At 40.1% G+C, this 24,444-nt stretch overlaps 1 protein-coding gene across 1 annotated transcript in view; it reads left to right on the top strand.

Annotated features, from left to right (window-relative positions):
* The window catches only part of ush2a (Usher syndrome 2A (autosomal recessive, mild)), a 428,293-nt gene that overhangs the window by 390,220 nt on the left and 13,629 nt on the right, over nucleotides 1–24,444 (top strand). The window contains exons 82-89 of the mRNA XM_057848749.1: nucleotides 618–948; nucleotides 11,484–11,693; nucleotides 11,800–11,892; nucleotides 16,483–16,628; nucleotides 16,687–16,805; nucleotides 18,781–18,879; nucleotides 18,956–19,132; nucleotides 23,696–23,779. Of these exons, the coding sequence (XP_057704732.1) occupies nucleotides 618–948; nucleotides 11,484–11,693; nucleotides 11,800–11,892; nucleotides 16,483–16,628; nucleotides 16,687–16,805; nucleotides 18,781–18,879; nucleotides 18,956–19,132; nucleotides 23,696–23,779 (1,259 nt within the window). The remainder of the gene's footprint in view (nucleotides 1–617; nucleotides 949–11,483; nucleotides 11,694–11,799; nucleotides 11,893–16,482; nucleotides 16,629–16,686; nucleotides 16,806–18,780; nucleotides 18,880–18,955; nucleotides 19,133–23,695; nucleotides 23,780–24,444) is intronic.

Genomic DNA, 24,444 nt, shown 5'->3' with positions numbered 1-24,444 from the left:
TGCGTTCGCTAGCATTAGCACATCATTCAAACAACCACACAACTGGCTTTAAGTGTCCGATCGCGGGTGGAAAACACACAACAACAACAGAAAAGATGATACATACAGGTGTTGCCTCTGTAGAGATACAAGCATAAACAATGAACGTAGGTTCGCAGCAGTGTTTCTCTCTCGCTAACTCGCCCACTCACTCAAGCTGCGTAGCTGTCCGTCTTCTTCTGACGTGTGAGCGCTCTTCTTTAACGCAAACAAGTGCGAGTGTGCCCTCACGTGGGCATGAAAGCGCCACAAACTAGAAGCATGCAATTCAGTACAAAAAAGTCAATAATAAAATTGAACACACATTGCCAAAGGCAGAACGCCAACGTGGCCATCGCTTTTAAGAGTTATTCAGATAACTATAGCATAAAGAACATGCTAACCAAAGTTTACCAAACCATCAGTGTCACTCCAAAACACAAAAATAACATGTGAAATGATATCATAATGTGTTAATAATTTCACACATAAGTCGCTCCTGAGTATAAGTCGCACCCCCAGCCAAACTATGAATAAAACTGCGACTTATAGTCCGAAAAATACGGTATTCAGATGAGTGCATGTCTGATTGTTTGCAGGTATGAGGTTAGGTTGGAGGCATGCACAGAACTGGGCTGTTCCTCCAGTGACTGGTCTTCCATTCTCACACCGGAGGCTCCCCCCGCCGGACAGGCGACGCCCCTGTTGGACCTGCAGCCTGACAACCACACCGGCCTCCACACCACATTCCTGCTCACCTGGTCACCTCCGGCTCAGCCAAATGGGAGGTCTCCTCATTACGAGGTGTACCGCAGATTGGAACACCCCACCGATAGCTACATGAGTGATGCAGCGACACTTATCTACAATCAATCATCCACAAGTTGCAAGGATGAGGGTCTTCTGCCATATACTGCTTATCAATACCAGGTATAGTGCACTCGGTTTTATTCTACAGTTGTATTTGTTTGTCTATTGTGTAATCTGCAGCATTTTGTAGTAACTAGCTAATTACATTATCGTCTTACCATCTGATAAATAAACTAGCTCATAATCTTGTTTTTCAGGGCGTGATAAAATACGTGTCATCAACATTCATTCACGCTGACTTGTTCTTTCTCCTTCTCTGTAAGCAAATTAAGCCTCTCTGGAGATTGGACTGAGAAACATACAAATTTTGGCATTGATCTTCTCAAGTGACTATAGGCCACCAGTATTATCAATACAGATACAAGATTTATGATTTAATATTGAGGTAGATGGCTTATCGAATCGCTAAGTCAAATTTTTTTCATGACTTCCAAGTGTTTCTGTGATTATTACTTCATGTTATAATTTTATTAACAGGAAAACAAAGTCAATGATACTAATTCTAATAGTGGTGGGAACCTCTTGGTAAAGGGCGTAGGTTTGGTCTCAACATTAGTAGGAATGATATTATCGTAATGCACATCATGCAAACAATGATCCAAATAAGGGATGACTAGCTTGACTTTGTTGTTCCTTGTGGAGGCTGGCCTGACCGCAGTAGTTTTGACGGTTTCAGGTCGGACTTTCAGTAGCAAAATTAGTGGTGTTTCCCCCACCTCCAACATTGACTTCTTTTTACATGACTCACAGTGGCTGCTGCTGGCCGAAAAAAAAAAAGAAATTCTAATATCCCTCCTCTCAGAAGGGGGTGGCATGTTGTCGACATGAATCTGTCGGGGTTGTGTGAGTATGTCTTTTGTGGCGGGACTGGGGCGTTCAAGTCATCAGCCAACCAAACGTTCATTTGAGGGGGAAAAAATGGACTGGCACATTCAGCAAGTGAAAAGAGATAAAGATGTAAGTCTGAACATATTGAAAATAATTCACTTAATAATGGTAGGGTCTTTTCTATCCTTAAAACATATGGTAAGACAATCTAAATTACCTACATATTTGAACTCTTTATATAATAAGGTTGCTTAAAAGTTGGTGGGGACAACTGGAGCATCCTGAAAAGTTGATTGTGTTATGTCCCAACTGTCCCTATCCAAACATACACCCTTGCTCTTGGTACCTCACGATACGATATGATTTGCGATACAACGCTCACGATAATAATGATGTCACGATATGACTATAGAACGATTATTCAGGAAATCATTCTAGGATATTCTACAAAACAACTAAAACTGGAAGGGTGGCAGCGATTGAACCCCTCTTACTTCAAATGGGCTCCTCCAGCTTCTATGACGGTCAGTTGCAGATAGTGCAGGCAACGAGGTAATTTTGGGCCATTTCAGGTCAATAGCTGTTTATTTCGAGTCACTTTCTGTTGATTTTGGGGTATTTCAGGGTCGCTTCCTGTTGATTTGGGAGCATTTTATGGGTCTCTTTGTGTTTATTTTGGGTTACAGAACAGTAAGTGACCTGTATTTCCCTAAAATGACGGAAAGTGACCTGTAAATTCCCCAAAAATTGGAAAATTACTGTGAATGCTCTAGTTTCGAATGAACAAATGTTCATTCATCCTTCCCAGTCTTCATGGATCGGGCGTCGAGCGCTGTCAATGGCAGCCATACAGTTACTGAGACACTATTATGGTGGAAGATTTTGGTAGCTATTGTTGGTTCCTTTTTTTAAATATTGACACCTTTTTAAAACAATATCTAGATTCTTGGCATGAGCATATTGATAACCTTTTGGGTTGCAAAGTATCACAATATATCACCATATCAATATTTTGTCCCACCCCTAATTTCTAGTTTCTGGAAAAAATATATCCTCATAAAAAAATAATGGTGCCAGGCCTATATGTGCTTTCATACAATACGTACATGCGGCAATAAACTAAAGTGTGAGGAGCGTCTGCCACTGGAATTTTTTAGACCAGTTGATGAATCAGACTGTCATTGGACTCCACAATCTCATCTCAATTACTTCCTGTCTTTTTGTTATTTTAACGATGTAACTACAGAAGACAGTTTTATGCACTGCTTCCTTGACCATCGTGCTATGCTGTTTGTGGTCCAAAAAAATAAAATAGAGGTGTATATGTGTCACCTCTAAACAAATTACGGCCAGAATTGTTCTTTTGGCATGTTTTTGGCCACATCGGTATGTGTGCAGCAAGCCTTAGTGTGTTAAGAGTGTTTCACTGAATCTGTAAAAAATACAATGGTACCTCGACATGCGATCGCTTCGTCACACGATGTTTAGAACATCCGATGTAAAATTTGATTCGCCCTTTGTTTCTACACCCGACAACATGCCCGAATTATGACGATTTATGACAGCGGCGCTGTTTGTTTTCCCGCAAGACAAACGCACGGCGGATTTTTTGGTGAGAAAAATCAACATGGGTTCCAAGAATGTTAGTTCAGATGGTGAAAAAAAAGGAAAAAGGTGAGGCTTACCATTGAAATGAAGATGGAAATGATAGAAAAATATGATCGTGGTGCGCCGTCCGTGAAGTAGCTCCACAATACGGCCGTGGAATCCCGACGGTCCTCAGCCAACATCCATTTGCCAGTCTTTATAAGTTAAGGTGACAAATATTATTGTGGTAACATCGCCAAAGAAATTGTCTGCTTCGTCAGGTTTTTAATCATTTATTTCAGTGCTTGCGCAACACAACATGCCGACTGTCCGCCGCAGCTTAACAAAGTGAAAGTAAAATGTCCTCTCTCACACTGTCAAGTGTGGTGCGTCCAGGTACACCACGCAAAACACATCCACCACATTAGAACAGATTTGTTACATTATTACAGGTATTATTGTTATTATTACTATTATCATATTAATATTCCGATTTTTATTTATAGATTGTTTTGCTATGTGTAATTGCTATTTGTATTGGTACCAGCCGCATTTATTAAGGATTTAGTGTAGGCTTTCGGGCTGTGGAACGAATTAATGGAATTATACACTCACCGGCCACTTTATTAGGTACACCTGTCCAACTGCTCGTTAACACTTAATTTCTAATCAGCCAATCACATGGCGGCAACTCAGTGCATTTAGGCATGACGACATGGTTTAAGACAATCTCCTGCAGTTCAAACCGAGCATCAGTATGGGGAAGAAAGGTGATTTGAGTGACTTTGAACGTGGCATGGTTGTTGGTGCCAAAAGGGCTGGTCTGAGTATTTCAGAAACTGCTGATCTACTGGGATTTTCACACACAACCATCTCTAGGGTTTACAGAGAATGGTCCAAAAAAGAAAAAATATCCACTGAGCGGCAGTTCTGTGGTTGGAAATGCCTTGTTGATGCCAGAGGTCAGAGGAGAATGGCCCGACTGGTTCGAGCTGATAGAAAGGCAACAGTGACTCAAATAACCACCCGTTACAACCAAGGTAGGCAGAAGAGCATCTCTGAACGCACAGTACGTCGAACTTTGAGGCAGATGGGCTACAGCAGCAGAAGACCACCCCGGGTGCCACTCCTTTCAGCTAAGAACAGGAAACTGAGGCTACAATTTGCACAAGCTCATCGAAATTGGACTATACAAGATTGGAAAAACGTTGCCTGGTCTGATGAGTCTCGATTTCTGCTGCGACATTCGGATGGTAGGGTCAGAATTTGGCGTCAACAACATGAAAGCATGGATCCATCCTGCCTTGTATCAACGGTTCAGGCTGGTGCTGGTGGTGTAATGGTGTTGGGAATATTTTCTTGGCACTCTTTGGGCCCCTTGGTACCAATTGAGCATCGTTGGAACGCCACAGCCTAACTGAGTATTGGTGCTGACCATGTCCATCCCTTTATGACCACAATGTACCCAACTTCTGATGGCTACTTTCAGCAGGATAATGCGCCATGTCATAAAGCTGGAATCATCTCAGACTGGTTTCTTGAACATGACAATGAGTTCACTGTACTTAAATGGCCTCCACAGTCACCAGATATCAATCCAATAGAGCATCTTTGGGATGTGGTGGAACGGGAGAGTCGCATCATGGATGTGCAGCCGACAAGTCTGCACAAACTGTGTGATGCCATCATGTCAATATGGACCAAACTCTCTGAGGAATGCTTCCAGCACCTTGTTGAATCTATGCCACGAAGAATTGGGGCAGTTCTGAAAGCAAAAGGGGGTCCAACCCGTTATTAGCATGGTGTACCTAATAAAGTGGCCAGTGAGTGTATAATGTGTATTCTTATGGGAAAGTCCTGCTCGACATACGACCGTTTTGACTTACAAATAAGGTCCTGAAACTAATTAAAACTTTGTATGTAGAGGTACCACTGTAAATAGATTTTTCATCAATCTATGCCAACGACGAACAGTGACAAGCAAAACAATGAATTGTTACCTTTAATATTACTATACTATTTTTCTGTTTTTGTTTGTGGTGTGTCTTGAGATTTTTCTTATATCAAGTGTGTGCTTTGGCACAATAAAAGTTAGGAAACACGGACCCTCACACAAATGCAAGAGTGAAGTATTCAGACAGGTGGCAAATAGAAGGCTTCATATTCGTCCTGTTATGTTGCGTGTTGATATGTTAATTGACAGACAAGCCCTTTGGAAGCAACAATAACATTAGCATCCCCGCCTGTCAGACATACGAGCTGAGGCCAGAGAACCTGTGTAATTGATTGAGTTTGCCTGATTGTGGTGCCGTTTTTATTTACGAGGGTCCTAATTTATGACAGGAGGAAGGAGGGTGGGGAGGAGCTTTGGGAGATGACGGGCGGGCAACGGCGCCATTAATCATGGCGGCCTCAGAGCACCCCACTTCCTGATTACCGGCCAGCCAATCGAATTAGCCGTTAGTCCCCCTGGTAACAGTGCTTGTATTGGAAAGACCTTTTAATGGTGACCGCTACACGTCCCCTGGGGATTTTCCAACGGGGGCTGAGGTGTTGCTATGTTTGTGTTGTCTATGGTCACATGCGCTCATAGAAGTGCTCCACGTGAGCATAAGTCACACCTTAAAGTTGAACACAGAAATAAATTTCTTAAAATTTTTTATGTTTACTCTCTATATTCGCCATCATATGCCTGTTAGTCTTAACCAGTTCCTTGTTGCTATGTTTATTGGCAGTTACGGTCTCTGTCTTGGTGTTTCAGGCACATACACAAGGGCGATACGTCAGCTCAGTTTAGCCCTGCCAGAAAGAGAAATCATATTAGGCTAATTACACTGGGTCATAAGCTCCTATTGACAGCTTTATGCGTCGTTTTAATTACTGCCCACTTTCACACAACTTAGCCCCTTCACCCCAACTAGATGCACCCGCCAAGTCGCCCTACGGGCCTATCAGAACACTTCTACTGCGTGTGTGGTCCAACGGGCCAATAAAAACACTCGCATTCAGCCAGGAAGTTCCTTGTAGTCGTTTGTTGCCATGGCGGCAAACGGGATGTATTTTTATTTTGTGTCTAACAAGCCAAATGGTGGCCCAATAGGAGGGGAGAGAACAAGAGAGGAGTGAAAGCAGTAAAGCGTCTGGATGATTTAAGGACCACCGGATGGATCAAGGTGAATGTGATCTCAGCACACGTCAGTTTGCAACTTTTTCTCTCCGTTATGGCTGCGTGACATCAACTTTTTTAATCACTTTTTGCGACGTAAGGCATTTTCACTGTGTTGCTGCCTTGTTTAGAGCCTTGTTGTTGTTGGGCAAACTAATAAGGCTCTTTGATTTAATGGCCATTCAGAAAAAGGAAATGATTCACTGGTTTAAAAGATTTGAGTTTACTACAAGGAAGTCTGCTTAGGTACATCCCCTAGCAAAAAGTATGGAATCACCAGTTTCGGACGAACACTCACTCAGACATTTTATCATGTAGAACAAACTCAAATTAAAAAGCTTGAAAAAAATAATGAATTAGTTCAAAACTGCAACTCTTTAGCAATTTAGAAATACTAAAATATATTAATAAAAATCATTGTGGTGGTCAGTATATTTTACTTTCATAGAGCAAGTGCAGGGAAATATAAATAGAATCACTCCATTCTGAGGGGAAAAATATGGAGTCATGAGAAACAAACAAAGAAATAACAATCAAAACACATCTCTAGTATTTAGTGGCACCACCTCTGGCTTTTATGACAGCTGGCAGTCTCTGAGGCATGGACTTGTTCAGTATTCTTCATCAATTTGGTGCCAACTCCCTTTGATTCCGGTTGCCAGATCATATTTGCAGGTCGGAGCCTTGCTGTGGACCATTTTTATTTTCAATTTCCACCACAGGTTTTCAATAGGTTTGAGATCGGGGCTATTTGCAGGCCATGACATTGACTGGAATAGTCTTTCTCCAAGGAATGCTTTAACAGTTATAATTCTGTGGCATGATGCATTGTCATCTTGGAAAATGACAAACATATTTTCAATTGAAGGGATAAGAAAGCTGTCTAAAATGTCAATGTAAACTTGTGCATTTATTGAAGATTTAACCACAGCCATCTCCCCAGTGCCTTTGCCTGACATGCAGCCCCATATCATCAAGGACTGTGGGAATTTTGATGTTTTCTTCAGGCAGTCATTTTTGTAAATCTCACTGGAACAGCACCAAACTAAAGTTCCAGCATCATCACCTTGTCAAGAATCTGCATAGGACAAGGTGTCAAGAGTCAAGAATCTGCATTGGACAAGGTCTCAAGAGTCAAGAATCTGCATTGTTAATCATCTCTTAACTATCCAGGAATGCAAAAAAATAAACATTTGAGTTAAGACCACTCAACGTCATCTTTATAAATAAAGACATTTAAATCTAAATGAAAAAAAACCTCTTAGACAGGGAATTACAGAAATAAAAAAATTGAGCCTTCCTTCAGGTAAAACATGACTGCTTTTGTCCACGAACACAGCAGAACTCAACAAAAAGTGAAGGCTCTTTTGGGCTGCTTTAATACCACATAAATAAAATAAAAATGAAAATTGGGGAGAAAGGGGCAAGCCTCGGTTCACTACATTTGTCAGTTTAATTGACGTTAACAGTAGAAAACACATACAGGAGGACACCTCTCTAAGCAGCTTCCTGCTCGAGTTTTGCAGGTCAGCAAATTCACAGTTTAATGTTATGCTACAGTGCCTTGCAAAAGTATTCGGCCCCCTTGAATCTTGCAACCTTTCGCCACATTTCAGGCTTCAAACATAAAGATATGAAATTTAATTTTTTTGTCAAGAATCAACAACAAGTGGGACACAATCGTGAAGTGGAACAACATTTATTGGATAATTTAAACTTTTTTAACAAATAAAAAACTGAAAAGTGGGGCGTGCAATATTATTCGGCCCCTTTACTTTCAGTGCAGCAAACTCACTCCAGAAGTTCAGTGAGGATCTCTGAATGATCCAATGTTGTCCTAAATGACCGATGATGATAAATAGAATTCACCTGTGTGTAATCAAGTCTCCGTATAAATGCACCTGCTCTGTGATAGTCTCAGGGTTCTGTTTAAAGTGCAGAGAGCATTATGAAAACCAAGGAACACACCAGGCAGGTCCGAGATACTGTTGTGGAGAAGTTTAAAGCCGGATTTGGATACAAAAAGATTTCCCAAGCTTTAAACATCTCAAGGAGCACTGTGCAAGCCATCATATTGAAATGGAAGGAGCATCAGACCGCTGCAAATCTACCAAGACCCGGCCGTCCGTCCAAACTTTCTTCTCAAACAAGGAGAAAACTGATCAGAGATGCAGCCAAGAGGCCCATGATCACTCTGGATGAACTGCAGAGATCTACAGCTGAGGTGGGAGAGTCTGTCCATAGGACAACAATCAGTCGTACACTGCACAAATCTGGCCTTTATGGAAGAGTGGCAAGAAGAAAGCCATTTCTCAAAGATATCCATAAAAAGTCTCGTTTAAAGTTTGCCACAAGCCACGTGGGAGACACACCAAACATGTGGAAGAAGGTGCTCTGGTCAGATGAAACCAAAATTGAACTTTTTGGCCACAATGCAAAACGATATGTTTGGCGTAAAAGCAACACAGCTCATCACCCTGAACACACCATCCCCACTGTCAAACATGGTGGTGGCAGCATCATGGTTTGGGCCTGCTTTTCTTCAGCAGGGACAGGGAAGATGGTTAAAATTGACGGGAAGATGGATGCAGCCAAATACAGGAACATTCTGGAAGAAAACCTGTTGGTATCTGCACAAGACCTGAGACTGGGACGGAGATTTATCTTCCAACAGGACAATGATCCAAAACATAAAGCCAAATCTACAATGGAATGGTTCAAAAATAAACGTATCCAGGTGTTAGAATGGCCAAGTCAAAGTCCAGACCTGAATCCAATCCAGAATCTGTGGAAAGAGCTGAAGACTGCTGTTCACAAACACTCTCTCAACCAACCTCACTGAGCTCGAGCTGTTTTGCAAGGAAGAATGGGCAAGAATGTCAGTCTCTCGATGTGCAAAACATACCCCAAGCGACTTGCAGCTGTAATTGGAGCAAAAGGTGGCGCTACAAAGTATTAACGCAATGGGGCCGAATAATATTGCACGCCCCACTTTTCAGTTTTTTATTTGTTAAAAAAGTTGAAATTATCCAATAAATTTTGTTCCACTTCACGATTGTGTCCCACTTGTTGTTGATTCTTGACAAAAAATTAAAATTTTATATCTTTATGTTTGAAGCTTGAAATGTGGCGAAAGGTTGCAAGGTTCAAAGGGGCCGAATACTTTTGCAAGGCACTGTAACTGATGCAATTAGTGGTGTGTTCCCCACCTCCACAACATTGACGTCTTTTTACATTACTTAAATTGGGTGGTGCTACTTTTTCAGTTTGTGAGTCGAACATTTTTCAAAGTTTGAGAGTCGAACGTTTTTCAAAGGGTCAAAAAGTGTCGGGGGGGGTCAAGTCATCAGCCAATCAAACGTGCATTTGAGGGGAAAAAAATGGACTGGCACATTCAGCAAGTGAAAAGGGATAAATGTAAGTCTGAACATAATGAAAATAATTCACTTAAGTATTGAGGTAGTGTCAATTCTATCTTGACAAAGACAATCAAAATTAACCTATATAACTGATGTCATTATATAATGCAAATAAGTTTGCTGAAAAGTTGGTGGGGACAATTTGAGCATCCTGAAAAGGTCGCAGCGTTATGCCCCTAAAATCCCTATCCAAACCTACACCCTAGCTGTTATGACATATCGTTAGCCCCATTGCATAATTGCCGAAATCATATTTCACTGGTTTTGGAAAGAAAGAATAAAACATGTTTTTCTGAAAATAAATTGGATGTTTTTATTGATATTGCTTTGCTTTTTTAAAAAGTGTTGTCATTCGCCAAGGATATAAACTGAAAAGGCAGGATTATGCAGAATTGAAAGGAACATGAAGCTGGGCAGATATCACAATTTGGCCAAAAAATGACTTAGGCAACTAATGATATGTATAAAATTATCAGCAAAAGTAAATTGTTGAATGATGGAGATTTAGGGCCTTGACAATGGACATCACATCAGCCCAAATAAAAGAATGTACTCACTTAATTGTCGAAAAAAGTGGATCCCTTTTGTGAAACTAGGAGCGGAGTCACAAGACACACAACATCCAAGTTTATATAGTTTATTGCATTTTATAGTCTGTATAATGTCCCTTGTGGGCTTTTATTATTGAATGTGTCTCATTTTGAGTTAATATCAAGATTCCAAGGCCTGTCTACAGAGTTTGACCACTGCACAATAACTGCAGTGGCATTAATGTATTCAAATTTATTTTCTACTCTTGTCTCTGCATGTAAAACATATATTGTAAGTTATTTTTCATTGAAATTGTGTGTTTTGTTGTGATTTCCATTAAGAATCCTAATAAAAAACATTGTATTACGGTGAAAAATAAGAACACTGTACTATATCTGAAGTTTGTTTTTAGTACTGAAACAATAATTTTTTTTCCAATATGACATAAGCGTTTGTATGCTACCCAATATTTCTGGTCACTCTTCTTCCTCCTCATTCCCAGTCTCTCCTTTCTCCTCCTCTTCACACTCCTCAGTCCATCTGTGCTGTCACTTAGATCAATCACTCTGATTGATCACACCCTAATTGACTATTATTGAGGTTAATTCAACTCTTAACATGATGCGCGCGCTTGCATACACGCTGGAGTTTCACCGTCTCAGGCCACAAACAACACATACACACTTTGAACAACTCGGCTCAGACCCATCCATCTGCCTGCCGTACTACTTGTGACAGGCTACAGATGACTTACACATGCAAATCTCCACCCTGCGTGACCCTGCGCTGTGTACACCCTCTAATTATAGCCAACACAAGCACACAAATAAGATTACTGTGTGTGTGAGTAACTCCTTGATGAAGGTGAAAAGTAATTGTCATGCAGATATGTTAGCGTTGGCTTGCATGGTGAAAAGGTTTCGCTCTCACGCCCGATGCTAGTTTTGATGGATGATCCGATACATTGACTTATATCCTGTTACATGTCGCCTAATTAAGAGACACTTTCATTAAGAGCCGATAACATGCGTCTGAAATTCTAATGTGTGTTTGTTGACCGGCAGCTGTGGGCAGTGAACTCAGCTGGCCGTTCTCCCAGTCAGTGGGTCGGTGGAAGAACAGGACCCGCCCCACCCGAAGGTCTCGCTCCGCCCGCTTTAAGGCGCATCTCAGCCACCACGGCTGTGGTGGATATGCATCCTCCTGCTCGGCCCAACGGCGTCATCAGCCTTTACCGGGTGTTCTCGCTGGGCCGCAACGATGACATCACTCTGGTAAAAACAAAAACAAAAAAAAGGAACTTCTCGCCTTCCTCTACTTCCCTAAAGTGTGAAGCCCAAACGTGGCATGAACCCAGCCTTTGCTCTGTTTTTTGCACAGCTCTCAGAGGGAACATCCCATCAACAGACACTTCATGGTTTACTGCCTTACACGCAGTACAAGATCGGAATAGAGGCCTGCACCTGTTATCAGGTAATACAAGTAACAAGGGAGTAAGGCCTTTTAACTAATATAACTTGAAAAGACCATCAACCTCTTCACGGTTCTAACGTTCAGGGTTCAAATTTCAGCTTTGTCCTCCCTAGGTGTGCATGAACTGTCCGTGCTTATGATTGCTTTCTCTCAGGACTCCAGTCCTCCCCTTTCCAAAAAAGTGTCTTAGATTCATTGAAGACTATATTATTATCTATAGAAGTAAGGATGATTCTGTTTTTCCATTTTTATGCCATTAACCTTTACATAACATATTATCACTTGCCCAGTCCAATGACAATTGAGAACTAGAAGTGTTTCAATAATGCCACATTTTCCTTGCTGTGTTGAGTTTTGTATATTCAGGGACACTACACCAAGATCAGTAAAAATGTCCGATTTTTTGTTCTGTTTTTTTTTTTTTTTTTTTTTTTTTTTTTTTTTTTGTTGAAAACCTCATGAAACCATATACAGTGGGGCAAATAAGTATTTAGTCAACCACTAATTGTGCAAGTTCTCCCACTTGAAAATATTAGAGAGGCCTGTAATTGTCAACATGGGTAAACCTCAACCATTAGAGACAGAATGTGGGGGGGGGGGGAAACAGAAAATCACATTGTTTGATTTTTAAAGAATTTATTTGCAAATCATGGTGGAAAATAAGTATTTGGTCTATACCAAAAGTTCATCTCAATACTTTGTCATGTACCCTCTGTTGGCAATAACGCAGGCCAAACGTTTTCTGTAACTCTCCACAAGCTTTTCACACAATGTTGCTGGTATTTTGGCCCATTCCTCCATGCAGATCTCCTCTACAGCAGTGATGTTTTGGGGCTGTCGTTGGGCAACACGGACTTTCAACTCCCTCCTCACCCCGTGGCGTCAAAATGATAAGAAGAACGGGGAGCAAAAATCCCAGGACCACACGGGGGGACCTAGTAAATGACCTACAGAGAGCTGGGACCACAGTAACAAAGGCTACTATCAGTAACACAATGTGCCGCCAGGGACTCAAATCTTGCACTGACAGACATGTCCCCCTGCTGAAGAAAGTAGATGTCCAGGCCCGTCTGCGGTTCGCTAGAGAGCATTTGGATGATCCAGAAGAGGACTGGGAGAATGTGTTATGGTCAGATGAAACCAAAATAGAACTTTTTGGTAAAAAACACAGGTTCTCATGTTTGGAGGAACAAGAATACTGAATTGCACCATACCCACTGTGAAGCATGGGGGTGGAAACATCATGCTTTGGGGCTGTTTTTCTGCAAAGGGACCAGGACGACTGATCTGTGTAAAGGAAAGAATGAATGGGGCCATGTATCGAGAGATTTTGAGTGAAAATCTCCTCCCATCAGCAAGGGCATTGGAGACGAGACGTGGCTGGGTCTTTCAGCATGACAATGATCCCAAACACACAGCCAGGGCAACAAAGGAGTGGCTTCATAAGAAGCATTTCAAGGTCCTGGAGTGGCCTAGCCAGTCTCCAGGTCTCAATCCCATAGAAAATCTGCGAGGGGAGTTGAAAGTCCATGTTGCCCAACGACATCCCCAAAACACCACTGCTCTAGAGGAGATCTTCATGGAGGAATGGGCCAAAATACCAGCAACAGTGTGTGAAAAGCTTGTGAAGAGTTACAGAAAACGTTTGGCCTCAGTTATTGCCAACAAAGGGTACATAACAAAGTATTGAGATGAACTTTTGGTATTGACCAAATGCTTATTTTCCACCATGATTTGCCAATAAATTATTTAAAAATCAAACAATGTGATTTTCTGGGCTTTTTCCACATTCTGCCTCTAGTGGTTGAGGTTTAACCATGTTGACAATTAGAGGCCTCTCAAATATTTTCAAGTGGGAGAACTTGCACAATTAGTGGTTGACTAAATACTTATTCGTCCCACTGTATGGCCTCGTTGCTTTCGATCTAAGTTGTATTGAATGACGTTACATTTCCACACAATATGTTTTTATATGCCTTTGTTTACAGATTTTGCTCCATGACATTCCTTCAATAATTTATTCTCAAATTTGGCACACTTATTACAAAGAACTTGTTGCTTGAATATTACCACTTGCCACAGCAATAATCTCTAGTAACATACCCATATATGGGTTTTATGGCGTTTTAATAGCGTAGACAATTGAAGACAATTTAAGATTTGAAGAAAGGTAGACCAACGTATGCAACAAAATATACTTAACAAATTGTTGAACATGGATTTATGACAAATACAGAAACAAGTTAGTGCTATGATTTGTGAATATACTAGTACCAACATGTACAGTGGTATGAAAAAGTACCTAAACCTTTTGGAATTTCTCACATTTCTGCATAAAATCACCATCAAATGTGATCTGATCTATGTCAAAATCACACAGATGAAAAAACTGATTTAACTAAAACCACCCAAACGTTTATAGGATTTCATATTTTAAGAAGATGGTATGCAAACAATGTCAGAAGGGGGAATAATAAGTGAACCACCACATTTACTATTTTGTGCCCCCCCCCCCCCACACACACACACACACACAATTTTTGGTAGCAATAACCTCAACCTGATGCTTCCTGTAGCTGCGGATCAGTTGGGCTCATCGGTCAGGACTAATCTTGGCCCATTCTTCTCTAAAAAACTGCTGTAGTTCAGTCAGATTTCTGGGATGTCTGCCATTGATTGCTGTCTTTAGATCATGCCACAGCATCTCAATGGAGTCTGGACTTTGACTTGGCCTCTCCAGAACGTGTATTTTGTTCTTCTGAAACCACATTGAAGTTGATTTACTTCTGTGTTTTGGATCATCGTCTTGTTGCAGCATCCATCCTCTTTTTAGTTTCAACTGTTTGACAGACGGCCTCAGGTTTTCCTGCAAAACATCCTGATAAACCTATGATTCATTCTTCCATTAATGATTGCAAGTTGTCCAGGCCCTGAGATGGCAAAACAGCCCCAAATCATGATGCTCCCTCCACCATGCTTCACCATGGGTATGGGGTGTTGTTGTTGGTGAGCTGTTCAATTTTTCCTCCACACATGATGTTGTGTGTTACTCCCAAAAAATTCAACTTTGGTTTCATCAGTCCACAAAATATTTTGCCAAAACTTCTGTGGAGTGTCCAAGTGCCTTTTTGCGAACATTAAACGAGCAACAATGTTTTTTTTAGACAGCACCGGCTTCCTCTGTGGAGTCCTCCCATAAACACCATTCTTGGCCATAGTTTTACACATAGTTGATGTGTGCACATCGATGTTGGACTGTGCCAGTGATTTCTGTAAGTCTTTAGCAGACACTCTAGGGTTCTTTTTTACCTCTCTGAGTATTCTGCACTAAACTATTGCCGTCATCTTTGATGGACAGCCACTCCTTGGGAAAGAAACAACAGTGCCAAACTCTCTCCATCTGGAGACAACTTCTCTGACTGTTGATTGATGAACATCCAGACTTATAGAGATGGTTTTGAATCCTTTCCCAGCTTTATACAAATCAACAATCCTTGATCGCAAGTCTTCAGACAGCTCTTTTGACTGAGCCATGACGCACATTAGACAATGCTTCTCATTAAGACAATTCTTACCAGGTGTGTGTTTTATAGTGGGCAGGGCAGCTTTAAACCACTCATCAGTGATTGGGCACACACCTGACTTAAATTGTTTGGGGAAAAAATTGGGTTCAATTAGGGCTGTCAAAATTATCGCGTTAACGGGCGTTAATTAATTTTTTAAATTAATTACGTTAAAATATTTGACGCAATTAACGCAGATGCCCCCCTCAGACACATTTAAATGACAGTATAGTGAAACGCTCAATTGTTGTGTTGTATGGAGTTTTGCTGCCCTCTGCTGGCGCTTGGGTGCGACTGATTTTTATAGGCTTCAGCACCCATGAGCATTGTGTAAGTAATTATTGACATCAACAATGGCGGGCTAGTAGTTTATTTTTTGATTGAAAATTTTACAAATTTTATTAAAACGAAAACATTAAGAGGGGTTTTAATAGAAAATTTCTATAACTTGTACTAACATTTTTCTTTTAAGAACTACAAGTCTATCCATGGATCGCTTTAACAGAATGTTAATAATGTTAATGTCATCTTGTTGATTTATTGTTATAATAAACAAATACAGTCCTTATGTACCGTATGTTGAATGTATATATCCATCTTGTGTCTTATCTTTCCATTCCAACAATAATTTACAGAAAAATATGGCATATTTTATAGATGGTTTGAATTGCGATTAATTGCGATTAATTACGATTAATTAATTTTTAAGCTGTAATTAACTCGATTAAAAATTTTAATCGTTTGACAGCCCTAGTTTCAATTGCTCTTTAAGTTTCCTTCGGCACAGGGTTCCCCCTTCTGTCATTATTTACATGCTATCATTAAAATATCAAAACCTATACATTTTTGGGTAGTTTTAGTTAAAGCAGACACTTTTTTTTTCTTCTGTGTGATTTTGACAAAGTTCAGATCACATTTGATGGTGATTTAATGCAGAAATGTGGGATATTCCAAAAAGTTCAGATACTTTTTCATACCACTATGCTTTATCGCAAACACTATATATACAGTACGCCTGTTCCGGTAGTGTTGTAGCCAGGGACCAGTAGTAGAGCTACGCACCCTAGCCGCCCCCCCAGCCCGCCAGCAGCCTCCTCGTCCTGTCACGCTGACCTCACGCTCTGCTCAGCTGGCCTGGTTTGAGCCTCTGGAGCCCAATGGAATCATCGAGAGGTGAGGGGCAACACAAATTGCAAGTTTAAAGGAATGCTTATCATGTCATTGTGCGTAGCTGTGAGCTCCATCGCAGAACAGCCTGCCCGCAGCCCCCCCAGCCTGTGAGCCACCCTTGTGTTAAAGGCCCTCAAGACATCACATTCTTTGGCAAGAGGCGCAGCTACAATGTGACAGGTTACTTTTTGAAAGTTCTTAATTAACATTACACTAAGATAGCTTATTTTAAACAGTCATTTGGTACTATATTAGCTACACCTAATGATATTGAATACAAGAATTGTAGCAACATTTCATGTGCATCTGAATGAATTAGAATATGGGTGAGAGATTATATATTTTGAGTAGTTCAATCCAAAAGGTTGAATTTGATCCGGATCAATATATCGGTCAGTCAAAATGTTAAGTAAAAGCAAAACGTCAACAAAATACTGTCATCTTTTAGGTATGTCATTTTGTTATAAAAAAAAAAAAAAAAAAAAAAAATTTTTTTTTCACTTAAATGTCTGAAATGTTTCAGCATAAAAATTCTCAACAACATCTAAATTGCTTTAATTTTTTTTATTGCTTTAGGTGGAATGGAACGGATTGCGTTAAATCCAGGGGTGAAAGTGGGCCAGAACGGTCAGGAACGCAGTTCCGGTATAAGATTCAGGGCCAGAACGCAGTTCCGGTATAAGATTCAAGGCTGGAATGCTGTTCTAGTATAAGATTGAGGGCCGGAATGCTGTTCCGGTACACGGTGCTTTGATTCCGAAAATATGACAGCAACTGTCAAAACGCTATGTAAAAAAATTAAAAATGCTAGGATGCCACACATGCATTTCATCTCCAAGAAGAAAACAATCTACCAACATCAGATTTACATACACAATGTTAACAACAAGCATAATAAAGTGCTTGTATAGCGTAATCCGTTTCCAACAATATTTATTATTTATTTTATTCCACGGACGGCATGGAGGTTTCCCCAGCTGCTGCAGTTATCTGAGTCTGACGATGCTGAGTCACGTCAATGTGCGAATGCACGCAGCAAAACAAAACTCCTGGACTCATTTATCCGTTCAATTGGCTGACATACTGACATGTGATCAGCAGAGATAGTTAGCTCTGATTGGTCAAAATGTGCATGTTTTCTGGAACAGCAAAAAAAAAAAAAAAGTTGTTTTCTGAAACAGCAACAACAAAAAAAAAGGTTGAATTGATGCGACAAAAAAAGGGGAATGCAACATAAAATGGATCAAATCTTTAAGAGCAATGAAAGAGTTGAGGAGGCTTATTTATCATATTTAGTTTTATTTGCTCTAATGGGGAGGTTCAGTACATCTTAGCTGTCAATGTGAACTTTGGACTCATATTTGTTCATTTATGTTAGGCTACTTTTCCATTTCTTTATGATTTAAAAAAGTCAATGTTTGCGCGATATTCAAAATAGTAGTATATTTCATTTCACTCTGCATAATATAAGTAATTTGCACTTATTTTTCTGAATGTAGGTTGCTTAAATCTTCATTATTAAAAAAAAAAAAAAAAAAAGTAAATGTTTACATTGACTTCAATTTTAGTATACGCCCTATGTTCTTAAGTAGTTAAAATTGAGATTTGGCATATAGCATGTGAGGAAATGAGGGAAAATAAAGATTAGAAGACGGAGGTTGGGGTTATTGCTGCTTTTGTTACATTTTATTTTGCAAATCATTGAAAAACAATTTTGAATGAAAATCAGTTTTTGTATGTGTTATAGAAATAACTGCGCTAAAACAGTTTTCTTTGCATTTCAGTAGTTTAAGAAGTTTGACCCCCCCACACCCCACAAAGAAAAAAATAATAATAATAATGGGGGGGATAATAATAAAATTTCTGGCTCCGTGGCGACCCTCACGTCGGGGAGTTCCAGCAAGAAATTCTAGCCACTTTCACCCCTGGTTAAATCTGTACATATCGTATTAAAACAATCAAACGCCATTTTATCGAATAGTTGCAGATTGTACTATCGACAAAATTGCACTAGGCCTATTCTTACGTAATTTCTACATTAAAAATAATTTGCATTGTATTGTTTCGTATTATAATTGTTGAAGCATAATTATTTTTATCAAATAACTTCAGAAGGTTTTATGCTCTTAGTTTTTGGTACTTTTTAAATGTACAGATCTCCAGCCATATTCTGCCTATGAGCTGAGAGTAGCCTGCTTTAACAACATGGGCAGCACCGCCTCCAACTGGACCACTGTTGTCACTCTCACTGAAGGTTTGTCACTTCTCTGCATCAGCCACTGTTATTGTAAATAAAATTAACAATCCTCTACCTTTTTTTTTCTTCACAGCTCCACAGTACGTGTCGCCTCTTTCAGTTGGCAGCAACCTGACAGTCATTTGGCTGGACTGGACCGGTTCCTTTGCCTTGAACGACTACCTGAGGGAGTATACGGTGACCGAGAGCCAGCTCAGGATCTACAGCGGCTTCCACAGCTACCTGCATGTTCCGCGCACATCACAGAAAAGTGAGGATATTTTCATTTTTCAGGTGTAAACAATGACATTATTCACCACTAAATTGTGTTCTCATGTATTTTCAAAACTTGTTCAACTAAATGAGTAAACTAAAATATTACAGTCACTTCTGATGCAGCAATTTTTGACACCACCCTATAGACAAAGCTTGTGGGCATTTGCAAGGCGTGTGGTGACGTTGACACATTGCAGAGATTCGGTCTACAATCGTTCTTCAATGACACCAAGCTTCGCTATATCATAATTATCCAAAAATAAAATAATCACTCTTTTCACAGTCCCATCTTCAGCAGGGTTCTATACGTGCTTATCAGTGTTGTTTTTGGCAGCCCTTTTAATTTTTGTTTTATTGTGAGTCTTTTGGACGAAAATTTTTATTTTTCTTTGTCATATTTGAATCATTTCAAAATGTGTTCGTCTTAGTCTAGTTCAGTACTTCTCAAATGGTGGGGCGCGCCCCCACAGGGGGGCGCAGAGCGATGCCAGGGGGGGCGCGTGTGACCTCGGGGAACATGCTTTTTTTTTTTTTTTTTTTGCCGTACTAGAATAAAGTGTACTTGCACATCCACTCCGTGGGTGGCAGTGGCGCTCTCATTTTCAAAGTGCGTGCAGTATTTTTGAAGTAAGCAAGAGCACACGGAAGAGACTCATGCAGAGCTGGACTCACGCAGCGACCCACTGTCTTCTTCGGTTCTCACGTGTCCGGCCGAGAAGTGCCGTTTTCGGCTTGGGATCGTCACGACCACCGCCCTCACCTACGGTTCTCCCTCGGCCGCCGAGAATGCGCTTTTTTCGGGCCGTTTGCCTTTGACTTTTAATATAGTGGGAAATGAGGAAAGACCACTGTTTACTGAGTCTAAAAATGATTATAGCGGAGAAGCCAAATCAGTTAAGACGCCACTTAAAGACATTAGACCTCAATCTCATTGATAAGCCGCTTGATTGTTTTTCAGCGAAAATGTGCCGAATATTGCCAATTGTCACAATCGTCCCGCTTTGTCAGTGTTATATCAGTAAACCAGTGAGCACTGTGGTGAATCAGCGAAAATAAAAACTTTCCTTCTGTCCAAAGACTTTTTTCCCCCCTTCTATTCAGTCTAGTTTTTTTTCGGTCAAATTTTTTGGCATGTTGTCCTGAAGAGTAAATGTTTCTAATCAATTTGAATTTGTTATTATTTACTGATTTTATTACATTTTATTTTTCAGTATCAAATGGTCAAAAATGTACCTTGAGTGTATTTTTACAGATTGGATGTGACTTTTTTTTTTTTTTTTTTTTTTTAAACTTCAGGCAAATTGATGCGCGTTAAGTCTTTTCTGTTACAAGCAACACAATGTTAAAAAAGTTATACTTTATTATAAGTTGATCTGTTACTTTTTTTCTTTAATAGAAAAAAAAGGACACAATGTTAGGCTGAGGCGTACTTATAATAGTAATATAGACGAATGATACTATTTACAGTGGCGGCAGAGAGTTTGGGGAGGGGGGCGCGAAACATTTACGTCTTCCTTGGGGGGGCGTAACAGAAAATAATTAAGAAGCACTGGTCTAGTTTTAGTCGATGAAATCGCATACAAATTGGGTCTAGTTTTAGTCGACAGTTACTCAAAATGTATTTGTCTGAATTCAAAAGTTATAGTCCAAAAATAAATACAGCTTTCAAGCTATTTCAAATGAACATGGACAGACATGCACATATTGTAGCGTCTACAACAGGGGTGTCCAAACATTTGTCAAAGGGGGCCAGATTTGGTATGGTAAAAATGTGGAGGGCCGACCTTGGCTGACACCCTTTACATAGAACAATATATTTAAGCAAATTTTAGCAAGCCATTCTGTGTGTCACATTTGCCTCATTATTTTTTTCATTACTGTATTGGCCCTCAAATAAGTCGGGGAACACGGGAATTTACCGGGATAGAGAGGGGCTTGTATTGCACACAAATATCCAACAGCGCTCTGCACAGCAGCAGCTCAATGCAAGCATGTCTTACCTACCGTATTGGCCTGAATATAAGACGGTGTTTTTTGCATTGAAATAAGACTGAAAAAGTGGGGGTCGTCTTATATTCGCGGTCTAGTCGTTATACCCATTCACGACGCTAGATGGCACCAGATATCATTGAAGTGATGTTCTGTCATGACAGATCTCAGCTACTCTCAAGTTTAACCAGTTTGCATTATTTTATTGCAATGTTTTTCCATATTCAGATTTGTTTCAAGACTACAGTTTCAGTAAGACTTCACTTTGATGGATAATGCAGTTATTGCAATTTTGTTGTTTTATCACAATAGATTGATTTATTTACATTTAATAAACCAGAAGCCATTCATTTACGAATTTGATTGCACTTTAGTTTACATATTTAAATGTTGAGATGTTAAGATTTGGATGAGGCAAAATAACATGCTTTTTCTCTCAAATATATTGTTACAATCATTTGTTTCAGAGGTACTGTAAGTATTTTCTGTATAAAAATTAATTTGGTGTTCAAAAAGTTTTTATTCAAACTTGAGTTTTGAAAAAGACGGGGTCATCTTATAATCAGGGCCTTCTAATATTAGGGCCAATACGGTAATAATTTCAACAATCTCGCAACTAGCCTTGTGGCGTTCTCTTTCGACTCTTGGTCTCTTGCGAAATACTGCTGCTGTGAAATTAAGCTAGCTTCAAGTTGCTTCAATTTCTCGCTGCCTGTAATCTTGTCGTACAGGTCAGCATGTCTTGTTTGGGAATATCGCCTCACACTGAACGCTTTAAAAACAGCGACTGTCTCTTTGCAAATGAGGCAGACACGGTTGTTGCGTATTTTAGTGAAGAAATCGTTCAATTTTCACCTATCCTTGAAGCGTCAGCCGTTGCAGTCAACTTTTTTTTATTGATTGTCGCCATTTTAGAGAACTGGGAGTAAAGGGTCACACAGGGTAATATTGCTTCGAGTGCTTCTGCCTTTTAGTGGGTAAATGAGGAGCAGCATTTAGTGTGTAAGCTACTTCATATGCTGGTGGCAGTACTGCTGACCAATTTGTGTGCGGGCCAGATGTTATTGATTTTATGACAGAGGTTGGGGGCCGGATTAAATTTGACCACGGGCTGCATTTGGCCCCCGGGCCGGACTTTGGACATGTCTGGTCTACAAGGACGACACCAACTTGGTAATGATAGCACATACTCAGCAGGAAAGGCATACATTATTTTCCATTAAACCCACTTGGAAGCCACAAACTGTATGTGAAAAAAAGTTGTCCAAGCGTTTAACATCCTCTAGATTTACTGACTGGCCGGTGTTTTAAGAGGATGCTCGCCATTCTTAAGCTAATGCTCGTTCGAGCGTTTAACACTGGCCAATAGAGATAGTAATCTTGGGGCACCAAACGATTCGATTACGATTCAGAGGTTTGGGGTTTGACAAAATATCGAAATAGTGATATATCGTGATACTTTGTATTCCAAAAAGTTATCGATATGCTCCTGCCAAGAATCGAGATATCGTTTTAAAAAGGTGTCAATGTCTAAAAAAAAATTTTTTTTTTTTTTTTTTTTAATAAATAAATAAATGAACCAACAAGTTGCTACCAAAATCTTCCACCATAATAGTATCTCAGTTAACTCTAAAGGCTACATTGACGGTGCTGGACACCCAATCCAGTTAAACTGGCAACGTTCGTTCATTCGAAACCAGAGCATTCACACACAGCCATTCTGTTCGATTTTCAGGGCATTTACAGGTCACTTGCTTTTCATTTTAGGGCATTTACAGGTCATTTCCTCTTAAGTTTGAGTTACTGCCTATTCGTTTAGGTGATTCCCAGGTCACTTCCTGTTCTGTAACTCAAAATAAACAGGAAGGGACCCATAAAATACCCGGAAGTATAAATAACAAGAAGTAACTGAAAATCAACAGGTAAATGACCTTAAAGGCCAAAAATTACCTCATTGCCTGGCATTGGCTGCCACTGACAGCCATAGACGTTCAATCCGTTTGAAGTGGGAGGGATGGCAGTCGTTCATTCGCTGTCACTCTCCCAGTTCGAATTGATTGGACGTCTACTAGTGATAAACTCATTCCAATTCACAGCAGAAGCTTGTTTTTCCTGTTCATTAGTTGTTTGTAGAATATCCTACAATGATTTCCTGACCAATGTATCGATAATCGTTGTATCGCCATATCGTCAGATCATCGTTATCGTGAGCTTTGTATCGCGTATCGTATCGTGAGGTACCAAGAGGTTCCTACTCCTAGTTATAGTATGCTTGGACATCTATCATCATCCACGACACTAAAAGAGTTAAAATCACTCTTAGTGTCAATTAAACTTTAGATTATTACCGCAGATGTGACTGACTGAATGTTGCTCCTTCGAAACAATAATGTAAAATATGCTTTATCGTTTCCATTTAACCATGCTGCCATTAGGAGGCTTGTTTTTTCCTCCTCTTTTACAAGGATGTTTTGTCCCACCTTGTGTGTCATTTCTCAAACCTGTTAAAAACAGCTTTATTCATCGGTATTTTCAAATGACATTGTCTTTCTCCCTTTGTCCTCCTCAGTGCTGTCATTTCAGGTGACTTGTACGACAAACAGTGGCAGTGCCACCACTCCTACTGTCAGATATAGCCCTGCTACAGGCCTTGGTAAAACACCCACAGACACACACTCTCTAATATCTATTTTTGAAAATAATAAAGTATCTGAAATACACTTAAAGAAGCAAACATGTTTTGGAAAATTGTATGCTTGCAACCGGGCCTACGTTGTTAGTAAGCTTGAGAACGATAATCCGATACGAACGGATATCCGGTTTTACAGGTGAGGGATACAGCTGTATCGATAGTCAAGTTACCATTCGACAGTAATTAGCCATTAAATATTCAATGAACCGATAGTAGAGACAAGAATCGGCTTCTATTGCCTTTTTCAATGCATTGTTTAATATGATATTAATTTAGCTTTTATTTCACATGCTGCTCTTGTGTCATTCACCACACAGCGCATTTAGATTGTGACCGCACGCATTATATAGACCCTACCCACGTGACGTCACAACTCCGCTCTCCTGAATGGTACCGCCCAATTGTCCGTCAAAACATAGTGTTAACCTGTTACGGCTACGTACATTCCTCCTATTTACGGCGTCTCCTTAACATTAATAATCAAAATGGTGAAGGCGTGTGTGGCTGTTGGTTGTACTAACAGAGAAGATGGAAGGAGAGACTTGAAGTTTTACCGTATTCCGAGGGATCCAAAGAGGAGAGCGAAATGGACGGCTGCAATTCGACGTGAAAACTGGGCACCAAAA

The sequence above is a fragment of the Corythoichthys intestinalis genome, chromosome 1 (assembly GCF_030265065.1).
Source record: "Corythoichthys intestinalis isolate RoL2023-P3 chromosome 1, ASM3026506v1, whole genome shotgun sequence".
NCBI lineage: Eukaryota > Metazoa > Chordata > Actinopteri > Syngnathiformes > Syngnathidae > Corythoichthys > Corythoichthys intestinalis.
Note: the sequence above shows the minus strand (reverse complement) of the source record. Positions and strands in the feature narration are given on the sequence as shown.